This window comes from Artemia sp. Qi Xiang Cuo, chromosome 19 (genome assembly GCF_049724085.1).
Source record: "Artemia sp. Qi Xiang Cuo chromosome 19, ASM4972408v1, whole genome shotgun sequence".
In the NCBI taxonomy this organism is placed as follows: Eukaryota; Metazoa; Arthropoda; class Branchiopoda; order Anostraca; family Artemiidae; genus Artemia; species Artemia sp. Qi Xiang Cuo.
The window spans coordinates 61,576,121-61,595,886 of record NC_142812.1 but is presented as its reverse complement, the minus strand read 5'-3'; the positions used below and the strand labels follow the sequence as shown (position 1 = coordinate 61,595,886).

Sequence of the window (19,766 nt, the reverse complement as noted above, 5' to 3'; positions counted from 1 at the left end):
CAGAAAATAAACAAAGGAAGGAAAAAATTTACTGGATTAAAACAGCGGAAAGACCGGCGAGAAAATGCCTTCGAAAACTGAATAGAAAACTTACTTTTCGGTATGAAGATGAGCCAAAACACTAAGAATTTCAAGGCTAAGCTTCCTTACTGCTTCATTTTCATCTGTCAAACACGCCACAGCTATATCGTACAATTCTATCCCTAGTCGCATTCCACTTCTGTGCGCTTGAAGCTGAAAAAAAAATGAATTTGTTAGGTGAGGAACAGAGGGGGCACAGATATTTTAGGGGTACGAAATTCCAAATAAATAATCTAATGGTTATCATCATCTTTTAGTTGTTTAAGCTTCATTTTTATTAAAAATAAAGGAGAGGGCACAGTTAATAAATGAAAATAATTAATAAATAAAATAAAAACAGATAAAAACAAAAAAATTTCAATAATCTAATTAATAAACTAAAAAAAACTAAAACAAAAATTAATAATTTATTAATAAATTAAAATTAATTTTGTTAATAAATGACAATTTTGCTCAAATTTGGCCAGAAAATTTTTGTGGGAGATAGGAAGAGGGGGGGGGGGGTGACCAATATTTCTCTCTGGGCCCAAGAAAGGCCAGAACCACCAGTTCGTGGTAACGAACTGAAAGTGAGGAGCGACCCGGCTCAATAGTAACCTAAACTCTAAAAAAACAGAGTTTTGATACAAATAGATACATCAAAAGATTGTGATTTTTATGCTGATTTCAATTATACAAGTTGCATTAACTTTAGTCTTACCCATCAAAAGTTACGAGAATATTTGCCTTATTTTAAAAAAAAGGGGGAACCACCCCCTAAATGTCATAGAATCTTAATGAAAATCACATCATCAGATTCAGCGTATTAGAGAACCCTACTGTAGAGGTTCCAAACTCCTATCTGTAAAAATGCGGAATTTTGTATTTTTTACCAAAAGAAAGATCATGGATGCGTGTTTGTTGTTGTTTTTTTTCTTCCTAGGAGTGATCGTATCGACAGTGGTCCTAGAATATCGCGAGAGGGCTCACTCGACCGTAAATTAATAGTTCTAGAACACTTTTTAAGTCACCAAAAAATTGGAGGGCAACTAGACCCCCTCCAAGGCTCATTTTTTCCCAAAGTCACCCGATCAATCATCAAAGTCCTCCGATCAAAGAATTACTATACGAAATTCTTTTTAATAGTCTTACATTCTCTTTGCCAAATTTTTATTTGGAGATATTCCGAGGGAATTATCAGGGGATTTTTCTCGTGTTTTGTTTTGGGAAATAATTTCGACAGAAGGGGGTATTTTTGAAGGAACCGAAAAACCTATTGGGGACCAAGCTTTTATTCAATTGAAAGAATACTAAGGAAAATTTGTCAGACTGAATCGTCCGCAAGCATCTTTACAGGGAGGGGGATACTCATTAAGTATGGAACTGTCTGGAGAGAATTTGACGGGGGACTGCACTTTACGTTTGATGAAATTTCCACGGAAGGGTTTTCCATGAGGGGGGTAGGATATACTTCCTAGAAGGTGAGCCAGATTTACCTGCATTATTTGAAAAACGAACAGAAATTGCGCCATATATGAAGGGTTGCCCCCTCCTCAATACCTTACTCTTTACGCTAAAGTTTGACTGTTTATTAAAATTGAAACAAAGGAGCCGTTTAATTAGAATAGGAAGCTTTTTTTTAAGTTTTAACAGCTTTGGCGTAAGGAACAAGGTATTGAGGAGGGGGTAACCCTTCATATCCGGAATAAATCTGCCAGTATTAATATGCAAATTTTGTATAAATTTTTCATGTACGGTGAGCCAAATTCGAACTGCATTAGTCGAAAAATGTTCAGAAATTAAATAAAAATAAATAACAATTTTTTTTAACTGAAAGTAAGGGATGACATTAAAACTTAAAACAAACAGAAATTATTCCGTATATGAAAGGGGCTGTCCCCTCCTCAATGCCTCGCTCTTTACGCTAAAGTTTTTATTCTTTTAAAAAGTAGAGTTGTGACAAAGAGTCAAACTTTAGCGTAAAGAGCAAGGCGTAGAAGAGAGGACCGCCCCTTTCATATACGGAATAATTTCCGTTCGTTTTAAGTTTTGATGTTGCTCCTTACTGCCAGTTAAAAAAAACTCATTTTTTTTAAAATTAATCCGATAAAGGCTTGGCTGTAGGGCTAATGAATACAGTTGAATGAATGACCGGAATATGGAAATGAGACAATTATTATAACGAAATTGATGCAAAATAATTATTGATATAATTAATAATTAATATATGGAAAAGAGGTTGAAAAGGGGGATAGTGAATAAAGCAAGTGGATAAGAGTTTACGTGAGGGTGGGGGTGGAACCCAACGTTTCAATGAAGGTATAAACTTGAAAAATGCAGAAATAAAAGAACTGAATGGAAAAACGATCTAAAAAATTCAAGAAGTAGAACGCAAAAAAAAGTCCAAGATTTTGAGGAACATACATTTTGAACATTTTGCTCATCTAAACTTAAAAAAAAAATCTACACCGTAAAGCCTTGCTATCCCACAACAGCCCTATTTGCAAGTCAGGCCTTTTTTTTATTATTGGTCACTCTTTTAGGAAAAAGGGGTTATGATGCGAACATTGTTAATCAGTAATCAAAATCAGAATCAATGTAATGAAAACAGCCGTCATAGACACATTAAAAAATGCACTAAAAGCGCTTTTTTAACATGAAAAACACTTACTACATTTTATTAAAAGCACTTGTAAAGAAAGGAACAAAGGAGTTACTGAGTCTGTTTGTGCTGCACGAGACTGGCATAAGCTTGCTCTTGCTTCTGGTATTTGTGTGGACAGGCATTTCAGGTGGTAATATTGTCCGATGTACAGGACTAGACAATAACAACTGGCCAAAAAGAATCATCAGCTGAAAACGGCGATCACGAAGGCTCGGTATTTCAAGTGACTTCAGAGCGGAGCTGTAATCTACATATTTGTCACAAAGAATGACCTTTACAGCTCGTTTCTGGATCCCCTCCAAATCATCTATTAAATAATCTATGTGATGAACTTGCGGGCCCCAGACGAAACACGCATATTCAAGGATGGGTCGAATAAAAGTGAGGTACGCTGTTTTCAGTTGATATATTGGAAAACCTAGGGACGGTGAAATTTGCGTAAGTTCATGATATACGAAAGATTCTGCAACTTCAGCGAAGTTCGATGTGATCCAAATAGGTCTTAACTGATCACATGTCTTAGGTCCTTTAACTTTGGGTATTACGCGGACATAGGCTCACTTCCAAGAATCAGGAAATGTTTGTTCACTGAAGCATTGATTGATGATCGATACCAATGGTTTGGCTAAAAACAAGGCATATTCGCCAAAAAGTTTGACCGGCAACTCGCCAGGTTAGGAAGAACAGTTTGGTTTTAGTTTTTTTAAGTTCTTTAAAAACAGCAAATTCGGTAAACTGTTTCATTTCGTCAGTTTCACAATCGATTAAGAGATTAACCAGTTCGGCCTGCGTAATTGAGGGGTAGGTGGTACAAATGCCAGCAAAGAACTTGTTCACATCTGAAGCACTCGTAAGAGACCCGTCAGGCTTGTTTTTTTTAGCTCACTGTTAACTGACTTGCCAGTAATCTGTTTCACTGTGGAATGCCACTTCCGACTGCTACTTTAGAGAAGGGAACTACCTTTTCCCGAACATAATTTCTTCGCTAGAAACGATTTATTCTTCGCTAATAAATCCAGTAAGACTAATCGTTGAAACTTTAAATATATTGTGCATGATTTCCTTTTAGCTCCAAGTAACTCTTAAGTATCTTTTGAGCATCCCAGGGCAAGACCGTATCCAGGAGGTATGGGTACCGGATTGAGACCCCCACCCCAAAAAAAAACCTCCGGCTCTTAAAAAATTATCAAAAATGCAAATAAACAAGTTTGTTATGTGTTTTGCAAAGTTGTTTTTCTGTAAGCATTGCCCCCCCCCCCCAAATAATACGCCCCACCCCAAACAAAAATCCTGGATACGCTCTTGTCCCAGGGCCTTCAATTTACTGAACTGGAGGTTGAAGCCTTAAAACGATGGAGGTTGGCTGACGAGTTATACTCTTCGCTCCCATATTGAGGCCTATCAGAGGTATTAGCTGAGCACCATTCCGGAGGTGTAGAGAGGGGCCTTAAAAGCGATAAGGGGCAAAAGGTTGGTGACCTAAAAGGCAAAAGAGAGAATTATAAATTATAGGAAAGTTTGGTGGACAACACTTCAGCAGGGGTAGGGAACGACGGGTCAATGGGCTTATAGCCACTCCTCTCCCTACAAGTGTTCCTACTGGCAACAGCTGTAATGCGGTCCGAATTCAATGCCAAACCCAAACGATCAACATCGCCAAAACGATGTTGCTCCAAACGATCCTCCCCCATCCGAAAACTGTAAGTCTAAAAGGCAGGTTTTCGAATTGGCCAATTTTTATGTCTAGTCCATATCTTATTCCTAGCCTATAGTCTATAAATAAGCACTGATTCATTGGTGAAGTTTGATTTTAGCTTGAAACCTATCTTTGTATGTATAAAGAAAAACAAAAAGGATTGAAACTAAATTCAACCCGAAAAAACAACAATACATGATATTTCCTCAAATATGAAAAGGATATTAACAATAACATCCAAGGATATTAACAATGTTACTAAAAATTGGTAGAGATGAAATCCAGACAAAATCACGAAATGGCATTAGGAACCAAATTGGGAGGAAATCGTGCATTTATGGAATACTCTGCAACATGGACTTGTAAAAAAAAGAATTGAGCAGTAGAGTAGCTAAGTTAAACTAAAGGAAATAAAAGGACTGACCAAAGAATACGGGAAACTTATAACAGTGGGAACTTGTGCTAGTGGCAACAAGAAACCATTAATGCCATCTAGCGTTTGGCGATACTTGACATTTTTTCAAGCTGTGTAATCGTTTTTTTTTTGTCAGGAACTGAGATCAAACACTTATGACCATCCTAATTTTACCGATTACAGTAATTAAATTAATTATATTTACACGAAGTTATTACACTGAAAAAAAAAGGCCAAGTGTCACCAAACGCTAGATGGCTTTGATAGTATTTTTTGTCAACACTTGCCCCAATTACTTCTCTTTTATGTTACCCATACTCTTTGGGACTGACCTTAATAGCCAAGATGAGGAAAAGTCTTGAGCCTACATCATGCTCTAAACCATGAAGCCGGAATATTTTTTCACCCCCGAAAATCATTACCAATAAAAGAAAAAACAAATAGAATAACAAATATTTTTGTTCTTTCTTGCAAGTTTTAGTTGATTATTCTGGTTCTTTTTTACTCCCGACTCCCTCTTTCAGACGATAAACGTTTTCAGTTATGATATCAGAAAATTCCAGCTTTATCATCGGAATTTTCACTGTGGGTCATTAACTTGATAGTTTTGTGAAAACATTTTTTATTGATTAGTAAAGAGCAGGAACATAAACATTGCTGTATTCAGTTCTCTGTCTCAATTAAAACTTTTCTCCCTCGTAATAGATTTCAATGTTTATTTTTAGTTTTATTTATTTAATAATAAAAAAATTAAAATAATTAAGGTGGTTTAGACGCATTTTATTAAAGACCTTAGAATTGTATTTAGTAACAACACAGTCCAAATGCATTCTTTATTTTTTCGTAGCATCTGTTTTATTCTATTATGAAGGGATAAAAAAATGTCAGGAGCGGGGTTTTTAATTTGCATTTATCTAAGGATTACATACTCAGTAAAACTTGAAAAATAAAGAAAATAAAAACAGTTTAAGACTTAAAGTCTAATGTTCTCAGGAGTGTTTAAGAAAAAGACCTTTAAAAATAAAGGTAAATTGTTATTTTTAATTGCTAATTGTTTATTGTAATTGAACTGTTATTTGTACGTCATGGAAAGGTAATGTGGTTCTCGAAAATACCTAAAAAGACCGCTACATATAAGAACTGTATTTAGGAAGGTGCCGCCTTTAATGCTAGCAGAATTGGTATACCTCGGGTCCTGAAAGCCGAAGTATTTTTTTAGGATAAAACATCTTCAATTTCTGTGCAAAATAGACAAAAAAAGTAAAAATATCTTCAGCCGACACTCTATTTTTTCTCTTCCATATGCTTAACTTTTAATCATTTTTCTTGACAAGCACGCAATTCAGCTCATTTAGTTTATTCAGTGATTCAGCTCATTTAGTTCATTCAGTGATTCAGCTCATTTAGTTCATTCAGTGATTCAGCTCATTTAGTTCATTCAGTGATTCAGCTCATTTAGTTCATTCAGTGATTCAGCTCATTTAGTTCATTCAGTGATTCAGCTCATTTAGTTCATTCAGCGATTCAGCTCATTTAGTTCATTTAGTGATTCAGCTCAAATTCTCATTTTAAAAGAAGGTAAGATGGTAAGCTACCAACTTACTATCAACTTATGATAGTGCGTACAGGCAAGTTGATAGATGTGAACTATTTTAATGTGTCAATCCTACTATGATATTTACGTTTCATGTTAAATTAATAGAGTAGAACTATTAATCGTGTTGCCTCTTTAAATGTTCAACCAAAGCAAGTCAAGCTACAATTCAATTCATCAGTCGAGGAAGATAAAGGATTTATCTGGCATCTTGCCATTTATACATTTAATGGAAGGGGATGGAACATCGGAACTTGAAGGGAAGTAAAATATAGAATCTTAGGATGGAAAGAAGGAGCCCCCTCAAATTTTTAACATTAGAAAATCCAATAGAAGAGGCTATACGAGTTATGTTCCTGTGCAAAGTAATAATAAGTAGCCTAGTTGTACTTTTCGGGAGCCCATACCTGATCTGACTCTTGTAATGAGAGTGAAAGAGGATAATTCCTTTCATTGGAACGTCTACCAAAACCGGTTGCCAGATATTAGCCAAACTTGGCAGGAGGCAAGAGTAACATCTTTAGTTTGGTCTTTTAATTATCCTGACATAATTCGGTCTCAACAGGTGAGGGGGCTTGGGGAAGATATCTACCGAAAAAGGTTGTGAAATATTAACAAAACTTAGGTAAATAAGCCCTAGTGTCGCAGTTACACCGTTGGGAGCCAAACTCTACTGAAGATGGAAAGGAGAAATGTCCCTGAATCACAACATCTACCAAAATAGATCGTCAGTTATTGGTTAAGTTTGTGAGGAAGTGTTCTAGTTGGACATTTTAAGTGTCTAGATACAATCCATTTTACGTTGGGAGATGAAGATTGGATTCCTAGAAGCATGTGAACAGGACATCTGCGAAAAAGGTGGACAAGTAAGAGCTATAGTCGTAATTATATTCATTAAGGATTTAGACGTAATTCGAGCTTTGTGTAAGTTTGTAGAGAAGAGGAGGGCGGGGGGCGTCTTTTTTTCCTTGCCCATTCGAGCAAACATGAAGATCTCTTTGTGGCTTTAGTAATAATTTGTTACGTTTTTTACGAAATGCGTTGTTTTCTTTTATTACTATATTCCTCTTTGCGTTTAGTATTAATCAATTATGTATTAATTCATTATTTGTGTTTAAAAAATTGTCGCAAGGTTAGACGACAGGCTTGCCATCTGTGACTATAACAAAAACAACAACTGAAACAACGATTCTACGCCCTATCCGCCAACAACGTATCTAGAGGATCATTATCCTTTTTGTTTTTTAGTTAATTTATCCTTCCTCCTTAAACCAATTCCTGGTAGAATATGTGGTCATGTGCTCTACATAGCGATACTTAAATAGCACTAACCAACCAGATTTTTCTAGGGAGACTTAGTCTCCTAGCCCCACAAATCATCACCCTAGCTACTAGTTACGCAAATGATTCAGACCCTCAGAGCAGGGAAGTATCTTTGATACTTTCAAAATTAAACTAAATATAAATAACAGCTTGCATTACCAGTATTCTTGCTTTATGCAATCAAAACACACTGAATTGAAAAAACATACTCTCAAATCTATAGAAAATAGACGAACTTCATGTCTTACCCTTTCAAAACCTTAGACCATGATGTCTTACCCTTAGACCAGCTTCTTTAAGACTATATATGTATACCCCACCTACCTGGGAAATCACTTTCACCAGAAAAAAATTTAGCGCAATATGAATATATAATATGTTTTATTGTAGATTAAATTGTATATATCACCAATATATTTCTTGTACTCAGATTGTATGTTTAAAGGCAATATATTTGTCCCATCTACCCTAAGAACCACTCATGGCGGGTGTCTATACTAGAAAATATAATATGAACCAATAATAAAATATATAATATTAGTAAAGCCAATAGAGTATAAATGAGAGTAGTGTATTTATTGGCTCTTAAGCTTTGCATAAGAAAAAAGCAACATTCCTACCCTCTAAACCAGTGATAGTGGAGGATGGTCTGACACATGATCATACCCTCCATAAGGCTCAGGGGGGGGGGGGGGCAATTTCCCCGGTAAATTTTGACCGATCGAGAAGTCTCACTAGTCAAAATTCTTTTGCATACACCCGAAAGCCAGGACGTTTGTTCAAGAATCTACCAGATTCGATTAAATACGGCGAATTCCGGTAAAACTTTCAAGCTCCACTCCCGACACGGGAGGTGGGGAGGCACCTCTGTTCTTCTTTCTTGAAATGCCACTAATCTGATACATCACTGATACCAAATTTTAGTATCCCAGTCGAATAACTCATTCATACTGGATGGGGTAATGATGAAGCCTAAATCTGAAATCACCATGTTGATGGCTTTTTTCCCCGTTATGGCACTATTTTTGGACTACTTACTAGTGACTCAAAGGAGGCAGCCCTGACCCTTGGGTCCACATGTTGAGTGTAACAACTTATAACTTCAATCATTTCGCTGCGATGGTCTTCTAATCTTAGTAGCAATGTCAGCAATCTCAGAGCCACTTCTTTAACCTGATGATCAGTGTCCTTTATTAGCTAAAAAATGTATATAGAATCATTTTATTGATACAAGATGGCCTAGTCAAGAATAAATTCGAAAAAAATCAAGTTACAAAATAAAAACAAACACAGAAACACTGGCCTAGCCCAGCATTAATTAAAACTGGCGTTTAAAGGGCAGAGATGAATTTGAGAAGTGTTTTGTGCATGCGATTGGCGGTTTTAACCTACCTTACGTTTTTCATAGCAAAGTCACTAGAATACTTCAGAAAAAAAACTGTAGATGTGATCAGAAATGGGGCGTACAGGGCTGCCATAAGCAAAAATTGTAAAAAATCTAATCTTTCTTACTTCCACGGTCATAAAACTGAGAAAAAGTGACTCGATAAGGCGCTTTTTACAAAAGAAACGACTAAGCTCAATAAGTTAGAAGACATTAACCAGAAAGATCCTTAACCCAAACTTTACAAAAGTTTCCTTTTTTTTGCTTTCAGTTTCAGTATAATAAAGTAAAAGTTCAAAATAGGGATTAAATCCTTTTTAATAGACAGTGTATAGAAATTCACAAAAAATACCAGATATTTCAGTCACATATACAGTGAACGTCATCAGAGTTTTACTACTGATGACGGTCACTGTATATGTGACCGAAATATCTGGTATTTTTGTGAATTTCTATACACCGTATATAAAAAGGACTTTGTCCCTATTTTGAACTTTTATTTTATCGTCATGGTAAGGCAGTGTGGTCTCCGAAATTATCTAAGTTTCAGTATAGTGCCCCGCCCAGTTTTTGTTTTTCTTCACTTACTTGCAAAATTACAAAAAACACATCAAAATAGACCAACTTCGATTAATGTTACGAAAAACGATCGTTAGTAATGTTTGTGAAAACCACAACTTTACTTTTTTGACATCGTATACATGGATTGGGGCTTTATCCTGTCCTGGGTCCTTCCAAGGCCTTTGCTTACTCTCCTTCAATTTGTTTTGATACAGCATAATTTGAGTTAGACCTATTTTAGAGAAGTCTTTATTCTTAATGGCTTTCGTGAGTCTCCCATTACCCTCTTGAACTAGCTTCTCAACAACTTCACGTTTATCATTATTATCATTCTTTTTCTAATCAAGCTTTTGTAGTTTAACTTTTTCACCGGCTAGCATCTTCTCTTCTTCCCCCTTCTTAAGTCTCTTCTCTTCTGCTAACTGTTTCTCATACTCCTCTTTTGCCTTCTTAACTTTTCCGTCTCTAGATAAGCTTGTTGCTCGCACCGGCACTGCAAATAAGTTGAAGGAGCTCCTTTGTTGTGAAGAGTAATTAAGGTCAGTTTTTAGCATTTTCATTCTGCCGCGAACAATCATTCAGGCGTTCTTAGATGCAAGTTTGTTTTTGGTAAGCCCTTTTGCCGACATTGAAACCCGTCTTTCAACTTCCGTGTTGTCATGTGAGAGATTGAGGCAACACCTTGGCGATAGTTGGACATTTTGTCTCATCAGATGTCATTTTCATGACACAAAAGTCGTTCCAGAGATGATCGACTGGAGCACTTTTATTAGTAGGAATAGGATCGTTTTTTAACTTTAAAAGCCTCCACTCATCGCGAAGCCTGCCAACAGGAGATTCAAAGGGCACAGATGTGGCAATCACCGCAATATCCCTTAAAATTCTTTATAACTTTTTAGCTCTAGTGAGATGTAAATAAAATATTTTAAAACGGATCCTGAATCAAAGGGCGCTTTCTTCAGAATATACTTTTACACATCGACATAAGCGCCTGTCACCTGTGACCTAGTCATCGCGTCTACTTAGCTCCAATTTTTTAAAGCGTCATCTAATCCAACACTAACTTCGACACTTTCAAAAGGCAGGTGAGAGTTCCTTCTATCGAGACCACTCCCGTCAATCGCGTTCTTTCTTTTCATCTCGAGTAGAAGTTCTGGCTTCATAAGTCTGCCTGTCAAAACAAGAACAGGGTGACGAATCTTGTTAAGCATCGGATGGGTGAATGGTTTTTAGTCTGAAATACACCAGTGAAACTTGTGAAGATTTTGGCAAATAAGACGACGAACAGCAGATAAGATCTTGTCTGCGGATCTTTCAGCATATCTGATATTTCTTTGTAGCCACTCATCTTCGTCATGGTTCTTACATTGGACGGGACGTACTTCAAAAAGTATTTTATCAGTGCACTGAACAGTTGGAGAATACGCATGGTAGCATCAGCAACAATCAACCACAGAAGTCAAACGTACGGTAGAAATCTGTGCCTAGACAAGCCCAATTTTGCTTGAATTTTATATATCTTCTACTTTAGACGGCCATCCACTGAAGAAGCAACTGATGCAGATTACCAAGTCAGCAATCCTCTGGCCATGAACTTCTAGCCCCTTAAGAAAAGCGTTTTGGATTATATGTAAATTGTAAATACCAATATCAAAGGGGTCAACTTTCCTCTCATATCGCATCTCTTTGTGTTAGAAGCGACGCGATACTTCTGTTCACGTTGGGCCATCACTTCTCAGCATCAGAAGCTTTTCCAATTTAGAGATGTGTTAGAGATACCAATCTTTAATCTTTCAAGCAGTTCATCAGATGTGGCACGTCCCATGAACAAGGTCTCTAAACAAAGCATGAAAACTCCCATAGCCCTCTGACCAGAACTTTATCATCACATGGATCTCCTTAAAGTCTTCGGCATTTGTTGTTTTTAGTTACGTTGTAATTTAGTTAGATTGTGTTAGATTGTAAAAGGATTCACCAATACCCCAACTAAACGCTGCTAAGGCTGAAGTTTTTGCATCCGTCTTATGACGGGAACACAGCCCGAGAGTTCCTGCATAAAGTTAATTTTAGTAGTGCCGTGTATGATATAAGAATCAGTATTGATGTTGTGTTGTTACCCCGTTGGCGGGAAATATTGTTTTGTTTTTGTTTATTTATATAGAAATAAGTGTTGAAGTTGGAGTTGGCCTAACGAACAAAAAATTTCTTTGGCACTTATTTTTGTAAATTTGTTTGTAAATAAAATTATGCTACTGAAAAAAAGAAAAAAAAGACGATACTGCGATACTAGTCAAATAATATAATACAACAAAATCTTTTTATATAATAAAAATGATGGTCTTTATATTTGAGTATAGCCCTGGGTGCCAGAATGATAGGGTGGATTAAAGATGGCTAAAGGCTAAATTCTGCACACACACACCGTGCAAGCGATTTGTGTTAAAACCTGCAGACGTTGTGTTACAAAAAATACGTTGCAAAAGAGATTTGGAAAACAGGAAAATGTGTTTCGTGTTTTTAAGTATTATTGAGGATCATTAATTCATTCAGGGATTCTTCTCCTTCTTCTTGGACAAGCCTTCTTCTTGCAAGAGTATACTTCTCTTTAGCACCGTTTTCATATGCTTTTTCAGGTGGTGTTGGCCGTAGACCAGTCAATACATGCCTTGACAGAGAGGGGCCGGAAAACTTTATGGATGCTGATTTGTTATTCAGTTCCATTGCACATGGCTTTCTTCGCCTGAAGAAGGCTTATGTAACACATAATAGGTTTAAACGAAATTGACACATATCTGAAGGCACTTCTTAAATTAGAAAAACACGAAGAATTAAGACGCAATTTCTCTCTCTATTAGCTACATCTGTTCAGATATAAATATACGTATATATATATATATATATATATATATATATATATATATATATATATATATATATATATATATATATATATATATATATATATATATATATATATATATATATATATATATATATATATATATATATATATATATATATATATATATATATATATATATATATATATATATATATATATATATATATATATATATATATATATATATATATATATATGCAATATAAATACAAAATAAATACAAGATATAAATACAATGTTTAATAATGCTTAAGAAGGAATATAGGTTTTAACAATCAAGTTGTCAATCAGCCTGATATTAAAATTAAGATAGAATCATTTTTAAATTTTAGCTTCAGTACCAACAAGAGTGACTATAGCGGAACTATACATTAGTATTCTAAAATGTGAGAAGAAGATGACTAAGTCTTTTAGAAGTAGTCTTTTAGAAGATGACCAAGTCTTTTAGAAATAGTCTTTTAGAAGATGATCAGTCTTTTAGTCATCTAAGAATAAGGAGCATCTTATCACTTTTGTTTCTGCTATGCTTTCAGGATAGTCATACTCGTTTTGCAAATCGTTTCATATAGTATGTCCTCACAAGGGCTTTCACAGATACTCCCCATTTTCACAAGAGGTCTACATCAGAGAGTTATGAACACAGGTCCCACCATTTTTACTGTAGGTCCACATATGAACCTATGAAAAGAGGCCCCCTTTATTTTCACCTACTACGACTACTAATAACAACTCACTGCAGCACTAAGCCACCTGAGGCCAAAACAGCTAGACTTACTCCTTCTCCATTCCAAGCTATTCAAAGTCTTCCTCTTTCAAGATTCAGACACCCTCCCAAGATTCCCATTTCCCCCAAATCTTTCCTTACGACATCCTCCCGCCTCATTCGGGAACGACCTGCGTTTTGGTTGGCCAAAAAGGACGATCAGTTTTATGAATATTTTATGAAATCCCTTTTATGAATATTTTCTATTGGTCAACCTTTCCAACGTGTGGTAGACCATAGAGAGGTAAATATAAGTTTAGGCAGAAACATTTTTTGATTTATTTACTTCTGATTCATTGATTGTCTGAAATTGACCACCTCTGTGGTACTTCTACTAGACGAAATGACCAAATGCAAAAAAGTTTAGATTCACTTAAAAAGTCAGTAGAAAGGTACCGACATCTAAAGATACTTTCCCAAAGAACACGAGACCACTACCCTTTACAATCCGGGTAATATAAGAGTTCAAATTTGCATAGTTTGGGGAAACCCTTAAATTTGAAAATTGCCAAGCTTGCTAGTGTCTCGCTCGATATAGTAGAACTATGGCAATATACTGCTAAAACCTAAATAAAAGGTGTGACTCACTCTTTTGGAAATGGAAATAGTCATCTGAGAATAAGTAACATCCAGCACCTTCATTTCTACTATACTGCATATCGTTGTTAAACTAGGTATCCATAAGTGTTTCAGCTTACTATTTTCACATATGCCAATCAGTTTGTCAAATATTTTTTGTACCTAAAAAACAAAACAAAAAAAACATAAACAAATACATTCAACATGGGTAAAAGTAGGTAAAGTAAAAAAGTTGAGGTTGAAAAGCAGGTAAAATTAGAAAAAATTAAGGCTCATAAAATAACGGTATTAAATAAATCAACGTAACAAATTTACGAGAAGATGGCCTTTAGCTGACATGGGAAAATGTTTCCCAAGCCCAGTAAAATTTTCAGGAATTGATCTCTATCTCAAAGTAGGCATTGGAAGAAATTTTCCTCTACCTCTAGTTACCTCTAATAAGAACTTCAGTATTGATTAGTTGAGGAATTGCTTTATGAAACGCTGCGCCTTCACAGGTCCACCGTAAGATGGATTTATGCTACACCAGTGACCCGGCCCTATAAATTTGTCATTAAAAAAACAAATTTTTTCGTATACAAATCTTGACTTCGGTACTAATCTTTAGTCTGCATTCCTACCTATATTAAAATAGTTCATGTCTTGTGCTTACTTATCTCTAAAAACCAAACACACATTTACAATTACTTTTTAGAAATTCTATAGCTTTGAACCAAAATCGAAGCTTTTTAACACTTATGGCACAAAGATTCAATGCTAAAGATCATGGATTAAAAAGATTTTATATTTATCTTTATTTTTCTTGAAGCACTTGAATCACTTTTGAAAGATTTTACGTTTATCACAGAATAGAGTATCTGACCAAACGGGTCCTCGGGCCAGAGTACGAGCCTCAGGGGCCGCTAACCTTTCCCAAAATTTAAAAATATGTTCACAACCCTGTATAGCTGATTAGAGTCAACAAAAGTTTTCACCTGATTAAAGTAAGACTCTATATCACCAAGCTGAAGCCTGCAAGAAAAAGAAAAGATATTTATTTCAAAAAAATCTCTATCACAAGCCCACAAAGGGCCGAATTTAGACTTCGGAGTCGACAATATTAATGGTTGAACAAAAATTGTCAAAAATGAAAAAAGAAACAACAAAAAAGAAAAATCATAATGAACAACCATTTAAAAGTCAATAATTACACTGTAAAAAGTCAATTAAAAAAGTTAAAACGATAAAACCTGTCAAACTAAACTTACACAAATACAAATCAGAAAAAGAATTAAAAGAGATATAAAGAGGGGGGGCGGCAAAATAAGCGAATAAATGCAAACAAGAACGAGACATAAATACATATAAATTAAAAGGGGCACTAAAAAGTGCCAATAATTCAACTACACGAAGTCAACAAAAGAGTTGAAAAGATAAAAACTGGTCAAGAAAGAGGGGGGGGGGGACAAAAATAAATAAATACGCAACAAAAAAGAGAGAATGGACAAGCAAATGAGTGAAAGAACCTGGGCGGCACCCTCAGCTAATAAAAAAAAAGAAGAAGAAACTAGTGGGACATTTTATTCATTTTTTCTGTAATGAAGGGGACAAAAGTTCTTTCGTATCTGGAAGTAACGCAGCAAATGGGGGATAAAACAGGGATGGGCTCAGAAACAGCTCAAGGCGGTCGTAATCTGGATGGGGAGTGACGTTTGGGGAAAATACTTGCCGTACGAGGGTATTGTTATTGCATTTTTTTGCAAAACAGAGGCACAACGAAACCCTTCTTCGCTCCAGGGTTTCCAGACTAGCTTTTTTTAGGAGCAGAGAGTATACCAAACTGGACAAGCGTATTCTAGATGCGGGCGAACAAAAGACGTGTAAATCCTTAAGGAGTAGGAAGGAGGGACGCTAAATAAATTTAGGAGCTTAAGGAGGGCGATAGACATATTAGCTCTATTGATGATGTCTTTAACGTAGATATCCCACTTTAAATTTGAAGAAATTGTGACGCCAAGTAGTTTATATGAGGACACAGAAATTTCAGGAGAGATAGGATTAAGAAAACAGGGCGAGAATTTGAGGAAACAAATCGGCATTATCATGGACTTGGAGGGGTTTACTGTCATGTCTAAGTCCAAGGCCTCGTCTCCAATTTTGATCATGACTGAAAAAAGGAGGGGACCTAGGAGAGTACCTTGGGGTATGCCGTTGTGGACAGGGAGAGGATTTGAATAATGATTCTGGTATTTGACAGCCTTCGATCTATTTGTTAAGAAGGAGGCAACCAATTTCAACAGTAAGGGATCAATATTGAACTCGCTGACAAGTTTCTCAATTAAAATATTATGGTTAACAAGGTCAAATGCTTTCTGAAGATCATTGGAAATTAAATTTAGCCAGGAATTAGGCTTTTCGAGGATTTTCTGGATGTGGTCAATAAGAGAAACGAGGTAAAGGAAGTAGAGGTGGATTATAGGTTCCCGAATTGCTTCAAGTCAGTAAGAGGTAGGATTTTTTCCTTTAGCCAGTCTGCAAGGAATACTTCATATAGTTTCGAGAAAATAGGAGTAAGAGTAATAGGACGAACGCCTTCAAAACCAGGATTTCCGTTTTTCTTTTTCAAAGGGGTTATAAAAACCCTGTTTCCAAATTGTTGGAATTCGCCCAGACTCGGTAATCTCGTCAAACAGGGAGGACAAGGGCTTAGAAAGGAAATCATCAAAGGCACTAATAAGAGGAAACAGGATACCCAAAGGACAAACACTTGTTTTTCTTAGTTTTTCAATTTGTTTTTCTATCTCAGACGGGGAAACAGTGGGTAAAGAAGAGTAAGGGGCTCCGGTTGGTAATTGGTCAGACAACGCTGGAAGGTTATGGACAATGGAAGCAAGGAATTTATTTAGATTATTGGCAGTAACTTAGGGGACTCGAGTAGATTGAAGTTAAGCTCTTTAAGCCTCCTGCCACACAGCTTTTTAACCTCAGAATACCAATTTTTTTATTTATTAGTAAACAATTCTTCTACCTTGTTTTTACCTTCTACCTTGTAGTACGATCGTGCCAATTTACGAATTTCTCTTTTAATTGATTTTCTTAGTTTATTGGCTTCAGAGTAGAGTAGAATATTTTTATTAATAACACATACATGTGTTTTTATGGTTGTTTTTATAGTTTGGTTAATAAAGGGTTTATCACTGGAGCACTTTAAAATTTTTTTTTTTCAGGGAAACAAATTTGATATTTATCAATTAGCTCTTTGTGGAACATAGCCACTTTCTCATCAAGATTTTTTTTAACTATAAACATCGGACCAATCTTCAGTATTCAGCCACATACCAAAAGAAAGAAGACCAGAATTTTAAAGAGGGCAATAAGTGCCATAAGTTATTGAGAAAGAGTACTTAAAATTTTAGGAGAGGAATAAAATAATCGAAAGATGATAACACCCACCTAATGGAGGCAAAGCTGAGAGAGGGCTGTAAAAATTATACATATTAGTTAAAATAACATCAAGAGAGGTATTTCCCCGAGTCGTCGGTATTTTAACAAATTGCTTAACTTTAAGTGAGGAGCAAAAATAATCCATTTTAAGGTCGTTGGCATCGCCAACTAAAAAAAGACCAGCATTGGAGTACTTAGAAATAACAAAATCAGCACTTGTCTGCAATTGCTGGATGAATTTATGTTTTGACTCGATATTTTGATTTGGGGAGTAATAGAAAACAGCTATTGCAATAATATTAAATGGACGAGGGAGAACTTTTGGTCTAATACTTAGCCAGAGGATTTCATCAGACTCAGATAAACTAGGAACTCGAATAAGTTTCGGGTAAAGGTTGCTCTTAGTAAAGAACAAAACACCGCCACCTTTTTTTCCGAGTGGGTGGTCTAAAGGACGGAGTTTAATAAACTCTAAATCATTTGTCAGGCGCAGGGACCGTGGGTCATGAGACTGTACTTCAGTGATAGCTATAATATCTATTAGATTTGATTATGAAAGCACCTCGAGTTCGGTAAGCTTTTCAAAATTAAGACTTTCCGCATTAGCAACTAAAAGTTTAGGAAATACAAACCTATTGGGGAATCTCGACAGTGAGACTTGATGAGTTTGAGAATTTCCTGGGTGGAGTTTTAAATTTATATTAGGATGCTGTGGAGAAGAAGGGTAAGTGAAGGATTTACCTACCTTGGGGATTTGGAGGTGGGGGAACGGGCAAGGATACAGACGAAGGATGATGATGAAGGTGCGACTTGTTTCCAGTTGGCGGGAAGTAAGACAAATTAGGATTTATTACAAGAGCATTATTAAATTCAAAAGGTCTCAGACCTGAGTCGCGTTGACAGGGTGGGCCCGAGGGATAAAACGAAAGGGTTGGCGGTGGGGTTTCGTGGAGATAGGGTAAGAAGGAGGCAAACTGGGAGGACTTTTGATAGGGAAGAAAGGGGGATATGGGAAGATAAGATGTGAGGTAGGAGAAGGAGGGATGGGTACTGACGTTTCTAAGAGGCCAGGTATAAAATTGGAACGAGGATTTTTCTTGTTCAAGACTTTGGGACATGAGCTGGTTAAAAGAGGAGGCGGAGTAGGAAATAGAAAGTGGTTTGTTAATTGTTGAGCTATGTTTGACAAACTTCGGTGCGAGATTTTTGCTTGGGTGCAGTGTACTAAAAAGGACAGCCAAAGGGGGAGGAGTGACTCTTACAAATTATATCTTTTACAGATTGGTGCAATTTTCTTCCTGGGGGTGGATAAAAAGAAGGAGGAACCTTAACGTGAGCTTTAGTGCAACCGAAGCAACGACCACTAGAAAAAACGGTACAGATATTATTTAGATACTTGACGGTGGCATGGGACCGAAGGTGCGATGAGAACGTAGCCTGGCCCACGACCAGGGTAGCAATTCTGTTTTTTGACAAATTTAAATTCTTAAGTGTGATCGATGACCTAGAAGCATGGGTCAAATTACAAGCATTGTCGACACATGATAAATTTGCACATATATTGAGATGATCGAAAGAACAGGTACTATTTTTGCAACATCCTGAGATAGTAGTACCTGTTCTTTCGATCATCTTAATATATGTGCAAATTTACCATGTGTCGACAGTGCTTGTAATTTGGCCCATTTCAAAAGATCCTTGAACACAGGGTTTCAGCTAGCAGGGTATAGCGCATAAGCAAATAGGGTAAGAGGATAATAGGATGAAAACTTACTTCTAAATCTGGAACTCGTCGGAATTCAACTGCATCTTTGACAAGGGCGATTAATTGTGCTTGCAAAAGTTCATTTTTCATTGACATCAATGATTCAAAAATTTCAGACATAAAAGTTTCAGGCTCAACAATATTCTGAAAAATAAAATTTTTTTCTGAAAAATGTCTTGACTCTATTATAGTTGCTATTATCAAAATTCATAAACAGATTAAGATTAACATATTAACTAAGATTCATATTAGTTAAGGTTAACGAAATACATAAAAACTTGTAGATGACCTTTGGGTCTGATCTCAACAAAATGCTAGTCAATATTACTTTAATGCACATAGGTAAGATAAATTTTTATTAATACAAAAAGCTATGACACAATTTCCTTAAAAAAGACAAAATAGTTAGTAAAGACGAAAATGACAGTAATGACAAAATAGGGTATCTTTGTTGGGGGGGGGGGTACAATAATACAAATTTTTTAAAAAAAGCAATAAAATTTGTTTATATGCATTTCTGTTACGTTTTAACGAGTCGGACCGAACTTGAGGGGGGAGGGCCGGTGAGACCCCCTAACCTCCCAGATACGGCCTTGGCGACTGTAGAAATACAAAAGGCGTTTAGTGCTATTTTCC

General features: G+C 36.1%; 1 protein-coding gene across 1 annotated transcript in view; it reads right to left on the bottom strand.

Moving 5' to 3' along the window:
* Positions 1 to 19,766, bottom strand: part of IntS4 (integrator complex subunit 4) — a 101,720-nt gene that overhangs the window by 58,078 nt on the left and 23,876 nt on the right. Inside the window, exons 3-6 of the mRNA XM_089104772.1 lie at positions 19,140 to 19,274; positions 13,952 to 14,104; positions 8,792 to 8,950; positions 95 to 234 (exon numbers count right to left, since the gene is read on the bottom strand). Of these exons, the coding sequence (XP_088960898.1) occupies positions 95 to 234; positions 8,792 to 8,950; positions 13,952 to 14,104; positions 19,140 to 19,274 (587 nt within the window). The remainder of the gene's footprint in view (positions 1 to 94; positions 235 to 8,791; positions 8,951 to 13,951; positions 14,105 to 19,139; positions 19,275 to 19,766) is intronic.